Source organism: Helobdella robusta (genome assembly GCF_000326865.2).
Source record: "Helobdella robusta unplaced genomic scaffold HELROscaffold_47, whole genome shotgun sequence".
NCBI lineage: Eukaryota > Metazoa > Annelida > Clitellata > Rhynchobdellida > Glossiphoniidae > Helobdella > Helobdella robusta.
The window spans coordinates 1,398,524-1,407,562 of NW_008705176.1; the positions used below are offsets into that span (position 1 = coordinate 1,398,524).

A 9,039-nucleotide genomic window follows, 5' to 3' on the forward strand; every position below is an offset into this window, starting at 1 on the left:
TACAACTACTACTACTACTACTACTACTACTACTACTACTACTACTACTACTACTACTACTACTACTACTACTACTACTACTACTACTACTACTACTACTACTAATACTACTACTACTACTACTACTACTACTACTACTACTACTATAGCAAGAGCAGCTGACCTTGAACTCTTTCTCAACCTGGGCCAATTTTTTCATCTCCTGTCTCAACTCAAAGGTCGACATAATTGGGTCGGGGCTCGATAGGGCCATGTAGGCGGGGCTCGCCAGGGCGCGGTAGGCATTTAACCTCGACCTTGACCTGTTTAATAATGAAAGTTGACCTGATTAATTGAAGCTTACCTACTTAATTAAAAAAAATTGTTCTATTATTAGTTTTGTAATTTATGAACTTTATATAAATAAAACAATATCATTATTATTTTTATTATTTTTTTTTATTATTATTTATTTTGAATTGAGCATTAGTGGTTTTATATTGGCATTTCATTATTTTACCATTTAATAGTTTTAATTATTTATTACCCTGGCTTTGAAAAAAAGAGTTCTCATTATTATTATTATTATCAGTTTGTTATAATTATTAAAAATAATTTATAATAGTAGTAGCAGCAGCAGTAGTAGCAACAAACATCAGAATTTTACAGCGGCCAACGAACCTTTTCAGTGAGTCGTAGTTCTGCTTGGTGACACAGTCCCCACACTGACATGAAATCGGATGGGGCCTGTCCAGGGAGTGATTCCTACTGAGAAACATTTGAATAATTTCGTGGTTATTGTAATGGGCCGCCAAAATTAAGGGGGTTATATCGGGTGAGAATTGGCTCTTTTCGTCGGTCCTGAAAAATGGATCTTTCCGGGACCTTTTTGCCTGTTCGGCACCTTTATGGAGTGTGTGGGTGTGTTTAGATGTTGATGTGTGTGGGTGTGTGTGTCTGTGTGTTTGTGTGTGTATATATATGTGTGTGTATATATGAATGAATTGTTTTTAATTCATCTTGTTTATATAATGTTAATTAATTCTCCCTTCTCTTACATTCGAACATTCCAAGAAAAAATCTATACCCAAACAAACATACAACAAAAGGGTAGACAATGTTTTTCTCGGTAACGCTACTTTTTTTTCTTTGTTTTGAAGCGGCAAATTTTTTTGATCTTTGGTCTGTTTGTTTATGTTTCGATTCTTTGTTTTTGTCAGTGTTCTTTTTTCTGTTTGTATTTTTGTCTATCTTCGTGAGTGATATCAGGTTTGTTTGTTCAAATTATTCATTCTTTGGTTTCCTGTTTTTATTTGTTTGTCGTTGTTTTTATTTTATTTTATCTTATTCTTGTTCTTTGTTCTGCTTAAACAATTTAATTTCATTGTTGTTCATTTAAAGAAATGTAAAACTATACATACATACACAAACAAACGAACAAACAAACAAACAAACAAACAAACAAACAAACAAACAAACAAACAAACAAACAAACAAACAAACAAACAAACAAACAAACAAACAAACAAACAAACAAACAAACAAACAAACAAACAAACAAACAAACAAACAAACAAACAAACATACATACATACACATGCACACACATACATACATACATACATTAAAATTTTCACGTTTTAAACTGCACGCGTTTGCATACCTATGCTTGCTAAGCTATTTTGTTTCATGTGTTTGTTATGTATAATTGTTTCGGAATTTTTTTCATTTCCGGTATATTTGTATATCCGGTTTTTGGTATTTTTTAAAATAACGCTTCCAGTACAAAGTTTTTTATTTCGTAGAGAATTTTTTTTTCTATCACACCGGCTTATCTTCGATTAAAAGATTTAATCTCAATTAAGCCGCAGACCAACATCAATCCATGCAGATAGATATTATAAACGAGTACAAACATACACACAAACATACACACGCACACACCACACACACACACACGCACACATACACACATATACAAACATACATAAATTGAAATACATGCCGATCCTTGTGCGTATGCCTATATCTGTATCAAAGGATTTGTGGATATGTGTGTGTGTGTGTGTGTGTTAGAGAGAGAGAGAGAGAGAGAGAGAGAGAAAGAGAGAGAGGGTGTGTAGGTGTGTATGAACCGTTAAAGAATAATCAAAATCAAAATCAAATCAAATCACTTTTATTCAATCAAACAAAACAAAAAGCATGAATGATTCGGAGACCAAAAAAAGAAAATTAATTCTTGTGGGCTCGGCCACCGTGCAGCTCAAAATAGCTTCTCAATGATAAAATAAAATTGTCAATAGGAGAAAATGTATCAATGTTAATGAAATATGTACACAATTATATACATATATATACATATACATTATTATCCTTTAAAAACAGAACTTTTCGTAATTAAAAAATTTTTCAGTTTATTTTTTAAAAGATGCAAAGTGTTACAATCTTTAATTTCTTGTGGAATTGTCTCCCATATTCCTGGGCCGGTATGTTTCAAACTCATGCAGAGTACTTTAATTCTGGCTGGTGGAGCATAGAAAAGTGGCGTGTGGCGTGTAGTTCTTGCTTGAATGGAAGTTCCAAAAGTGAAAAAGTTTCTAAAAAATGCCGGCAATTGCTGACGTAGAAATCTAAAAATGAATGTTGCAACGTGGTAGATGAACAAGTTTTTGATGTTGAGTATTTTCATCTCGAGATAATATTCACTTGTGTGACAATGAGGATGAAGATTTTTAAATATTCTGATGAATCGGTTTTGGCATTTTGTTAACTGTTTCAGATGAATGTCAGGACTGTTTCCCCAAATTACGTTGCAGTAGATGAGGTGAGGAAAGATTAACGAGTAATACCGGTCAATTAGAGTAGGTTTATTTAATTTATTTTTAATTTTGCTAATAACTCCTAGGGTTTTGCATATTCTTTTAGATATAGTATCTATGTGAATATCCCAAGAAAGATTGTCCTTGATTGTTTCCAAGGAATTTTGTGCTGGTTGAGCGAGGAATAGAAATATTGTTCATTTTTATGTCTAGGTTAGGTATAATATTTGTTAAAATTTTCGGACCAAAAATAATGTAATTACATTTATAATAATTTACTTTATTTTTGATAAACCAGGTTGATATATTTTGAAGACTGTTATTGATGTATTCTACTTCTTTCAATGGGTCTTTAGTTGGGAAGAAGATGTTAGTGTCATCTGCATATAGAAGGTGATTTGCATCAGTTGCATGTTGAAAATCGTTCATGAAGATTATGAATAGAAGAGGACCTAAAATTGATCCTTGTGGCACGCCTGATCTTACGTTAAGTTTTGTTGAGGAGTGACTTTTTATTGCCACATACTGGTCTCTGTTCTCTAAATAACTTTTGAACCATGCACTTACTTTTCCTCTTATTCCATGTGAATTTAATTTTTTAATCAGTATATCGTGGTTGATGACGTCAAAGGCCTTTGAGAGGTCTATGAATACACCTACAGTTAGTATCTTTTCGTTAAAATTATTCATAACATTTTGTGCTAATTGCAGCACAGCTTGCTTAGTTGAATGCTGTGCTCTGTAGCCATATTGATTATCATGACTCTGACAAAAATTATTTTTTCTAGTACTTTGGAAAGTGGAGAAAGTAGAGATATTGGTCGATAATTACTTGTCTCTAATTTGCTCCCCTTTTTGTGAATTGGAACTACTCTGGATGTTTTGAAGCATTGTGGAAATTAGTAAATTAGTAGTTGGTAAATTAATTAAAGGCGAGAAACAAAATGAAAATAGTAAATTTTGGAAGTCTTTAGAATCATTTGAATCATTGTCCAATAAATTAACATTAAAGTCGCCCACTATAACAGTTTTGTCGGCGGGTTTGATGGTGTGTAAAATCAAATTGATTTTATTTAAAAAAGGCTCAAATTTATAATTGGGTGGGCGGTATATCGCGATAACTTTTAGCGCACCCCTAGATGAAGCATGCCCCGATTCAATGTCCACACAGAGAACGTCGACATTTTCATCATCAAATGCACTGTTATCATTTACAACATATTTGATGTCATGCTTTATGAACACACCAACACCTCCGCCTCGTTTGCTTTTTCTATTTTTATATACAAAATTGTAATTATTTAACTTAATTAAATCAACTGTTTCATTGTTCAACCACGTTTCTGATATTACTATAATTTTGAAAAAGTCGTCGAATTGTTTTAAGAAGATTTCTAGATTTAATAATTTATGAAACAAACTTCGAGCATTCAGATGAATGATTGGTAGTTGATTGTTTTTCATTTTATTCTTCAATTTTATTATGTTAGATAATTCTTTTACAGTGTAATATTTTGATTCTTCGAGATTCTCTTCTATGAAGTTTTTATTCATTGCTTTTTTTAGTTGAAACAACATTTGCCGACAGGTCATTGACAACATTTGCCGACGGATCATTGAAACACCATTCGCGGACGATGATTTGGTCTGGCCAGTTTTCTGCATTCATGAACTCAGCTGAGTCTGTTTCATAAATACAAACTCTGAATGCAGCGCTTGTCTGTTGAACATCGATTTTGTCAGAGTTCGTGTTTCGTGTGTTGATCGATGTTGTAGCTTGCTTTGAGCGGCGATTAAAAATTGAGTTTTTGATTGCTGAGCATCCAAGCACCTCAATTTTCAATCCATTTATGTGTTCGCTTAACTCTTTTGCAGTGCATTGTTGGTCCAATCGACCAACGTAAAAAACTTTTCTTTTTGGCGAAGGTTTCATCGCTTTCAAATTTGTTTGTTTATCAGTTTGGGCGCCTATAACTGTTTTCATATTTGCTATGTTAGTGTTGTGTGTTTTTTTCTTTGTTTTCAACATGTTGATGTTCGCCACGTGTTGAACATTCGCCACTTGTGGAACATTCGCCACGTGTTGAACATTTGAGCTCTTTTTAATTTTACGTTTTACAATCTCTGACCAGTCAGATTGCTTGCTTGATTAGGTCTTGCAATCAGATTGCTGCTTTCTTTCTACTTTGGGCTATTGTTAATAGCCGCATTATTTACTATTTCTCGGAAGATGTTTCTTTCTTCAATAAATAGTTCTTCTAATTTTTTTAACTTTTCGTCAAGAATTGACTCAAATTTAGCTTCTTTTGAGCTTGGAATTTTAAAAAGGTTGAGAGCAGCATACTGAGGCAATTTGCTCTCAATTTTGTTGCTCAGAATAGTTTTTATTGTTAGTATTAAATCACTAACCTTGTCCTTTTTAGAATTTCCAGAACTGTTTGGCTTTATTTTATCATTTTTTTCTAGATTTAATGCCTCCAGATCACTGGTAAGTATTTTTTTTGCTATTCTAATATCTTCACAATTATAGAAATCCATTATTTCGTAAATGAATTCCGCATCGTCAATTTTGTCAAAATTATTAAATAAATAACATAATAACTCGTTAATGCAAACCGCTCGCGACATCGTACCTAATACTATAATAATACTACCTGCAATATAGTTGGGGTGCTCGATGATGACCCTGACTGTTTTAGTGGCCCCCTTGCTGATAGCATGCAACAGGGCCTCCTCTATGCAATCAAAGTCAATTCTATCCAACAGTAATTCCACGGTCTCCATGCTATCGCTATCGACCGCTAGATGCAGCGCGCTTCTGCCCATGTAGTCCAGACAGTTCACGTTCAACCTTGGCGTTTTTGGGCGTTTTTTTGAGGATTTTTCTGATTCTTTGTCTAACTGTTGTTGTTGTTGTTGTTGGCCGGTTTGTTGTTGCTGTTGTTGGGAGTTGCTTCCGGTCCCGCCGCCCTCGTGATCGTCGTCCGTGACGTCATTTTCGTCGTTTTCTTCAAGTGAGTGACGGACTATCGGCGCGTCTCCGAGTGCTGCGGCGTTTAGATAGACCCTCTCCTCGTCAGTCAGCTGATCGGGCAAGAGAAAAATTATTATTTTGTATTGCAAACTATACAAACTAATACACAAAATAAAAAAAAACAATACAAATGTTATACAAAGAATACAGCAACAAACATAAAAATAACGCAAAAAAATACTATGATACAAAAACAACAAATTGATATACAAACTTGGACATCTTCGAAGTTCGTGAAGAGGGAGCCGCGAGAGGAGGGCGGTGTTTTTCTGGCGTCTGCTATGTTCATTTGCGACCTTGACACATGCAAATAAGTCATAATATGTTAATTAGGTCGAACCAAGTTAATTAGGTTGATTTATGTTAATTATTTTCAGCTTTGTTAATGAATGAGAGAGTATTGATGAACGAAAAATGACATAAACTAAGAGACAAGGAAACAGAATCCCGCACGTGTGTCCGTTACATAAAGGTCAAAGGTCACATTTGATGATGATGATTTATGTAAATAGGTCACCGGGGTTAAGTTATGTATTCGGGTCATCCAATTTATTTATGGATGAACAGTTGGATGATGTTTGATGAAAAGATATCATTGAATAGATGGGTGGATGGATGGATGGATGGATGAACGAATGAAGGAATGCATGAATTTATGATAGAATGAATGAAAGAATGACACATAAAATGCCTTCTCTTTTATGTCTTTAATGAAATATGTAACCAAAAATACCTAAAAGAATTAAAACATAGAGAAAAATAATTCGTTACATAAGAAGCCACAACAAAATCAATAACAATTTATAATAATAAAAATAAAAAAACTACAACAACAACAACATAATAATAAAAATAAGAATAATAATAATAAAATAATAAAAACGAAAAACACTTTAATTCATTTTATCGCGCCATTAATTCGTCACGCGAATTTTTAAAATTGTAAAAAAAAGGATTGAAGATGTGGAAAATTTCAATTCACAAACATACAAACAGACAAACATACATGCATACCTACATACAAACAGCCAGACATATATACATACATACAAACAAACAGACATACATATTAATACATACATACATACAAACAAACAGACATACATACATACATACATACAAACACACATGCAAACATGCGTACATACCTACATACAAACATCCATCCATACATACATACATAATAACTAACAAACAAACATATATACAAACATACATGCAAATATACATACATAACATACCTACATACAATATTAATTAATTTAATTCTTTAAAAGAATTCAATTAGACAATTTTCATTGAAGATGGTGTGATCAATAAAAACATGTTTATGGCATATATTAAAAGGTTGTTGTATTATATATGTATGTGTGCATGTATGTGTGTACGTAAGTATGTACAATAAAATGTTACACTATCATACCAATTATATCATTACCATCCTCAACATCAACAACATCATCGTCGTCGTCATTATCACCATCACCATCATGTGTACCTCAATCTTACTGAGTAAATTGTTTCACTAAAATGGTAACACAATACACCAGAGGGAGAAAAAGAGAGAGAGAGAGAGAAAGAGAGAGAAAGAGAGAGAAAGAGAGAGAAAGAGAGAGAGAGAGACAACAGTGACAAAGAAAAAGAAGACAGAAAATAACAGAAGCAGCAGTAGTAATAACTACAACAACAACTAACAACATCAACAACATCAACAACAACAACAATAGTATTAATACATCAACAACATCGTTAAACGCATATAAAGCGAAATTACGTAATGAATGGAAATCTTACACGCGCGCATACGTACATACAAACAAACAAACATACATACATACATACATACATACATACATACATACATACATACATACATACATACATTGTGTAGGTACACAAATAAACGCCTGAATGTATGCAAAATTTTAGCGCCTAAATTTCAACATCGTTTGACCTTCATCATCGTCATTATAGTCATTATCATCATCACCGTTATTATTATTATTATGATTATTATTATGATTATTATTATGATTATTATTATAATTATTATTGTTATTATTATTGTTAATTACAAAACCGAGTACATTAATTTATGTTTTGATGAACCGAAAAGCTCCCTATATAAAATTGCTTTTACTGTTATTTTTATTATTATTATTTTTTATTATTCTTATTATTATTATTATTAGTTATAGTTGTAGTAGTAGTAGTAGTAGTAGTAGTAGTAGTAGTAGTAGTAGTAGTAGTAGTAGTAACAAAAAATTAAAAATATTTCTTTTCTTTGGAAACTCCCAGATTGACGTAAGCACTTCCTGTTAAGCTACTTTTAAATTAATGAGCGCTTTATTTTTATTTTTTTTTTTAAGAAAATAATAATCACACTAACAACAACAACAACAATAACAACAACTACAACAACAACACAACAACAACAATGTTCACAACATCAGTAATATAATAATCATAATGATACTCCTTAATTTTTTTACACGGCTAACTAACCGTTCAAAGTATCATTTGTGTAAATGTGAAAAAGTAAAATAGAGAGAGAGAGAGAGAGAGAGAGAGAGAGAGAGAGAGAGAGAGAAAGAAAGAGAGAGAAAGAAAGAAAGACGACACATAAAGAGACTCGTATTCACACATACACACACACACATACACGTACACGCATAAACGCACGCACACAAATAAAAAAACAAACGAACGAAGTGGTACATACGATATGATAAACGTTACGTCATCGTGTGACGTCAGTCAATATTGGAGTTCACTCGTTCACTCTATTCTTTTTCTTTTTTCTCTCTCTTTCTCTTTCTCTTTCTCTCTCTCTCTCTCTCTCTCTCTCTCTCTCTCTCTCTCTCTCTCTCTATCTATTTTTTATCATTCCATTTTTTTTCAAAGTTTTAAAGTTCTCTCAATTTTTAAACCATTTCTTATTTTTACAATGTATTTTGATTTAATTATGCACATGTTTGCAATTTGTGAGCATGAGCGTGTGTGTGAGAAAGTGTGTGTGCGTGCGTACGTGTCTGTGTGTGTGCGTGTGCGTGTGTGTGTGTGCATGTGTGTGTGTGTGTGTGTGTGTGTGTGTGTGTGTGTGTGTGTGTGTGTGTGTGTGTGTGTACACATGATAAAAGGTTCCCTTCTAAATAACACTATTTTTAGGCGCAAATCCGTGGATGCAATGGTAATATGATGATGATG

At 32.9% G+C, this 9,039-nt stretch overlaps 1 protein-coding gene across 1 annotated transcript in view; it reads right to left on the reverse strand.

The window, feature by feature from the left end:
• The window catches only part of HELRODRAFT_85683 (hypothetical protein), a gene marked incomplete at both ends in the record, with an annotated part of 20,075 nt that extends 14,193 nt beyond the window's left edge, over positions 1-5,882 (reverse strand). The window contains 4 exons of the mRNA XM_009026382.1: positions 164-302; positions 661-883; positions 5,432-5,683; positions 5,822-5,882. Coding sequence (XP_009024630.1) covers positions 164-302; positions 661-883; positions 5,432-5,683; positions 5,822-5,882 — 675 coding nt within the window. The remainder of the gene's footprint in view (positions 1-163; positions 303-660; positions 884-5,431; positions 5,684-5,821) is intronic.
• Positions 5,883-9,039: the final 3,157 nt, after the last annotated feature.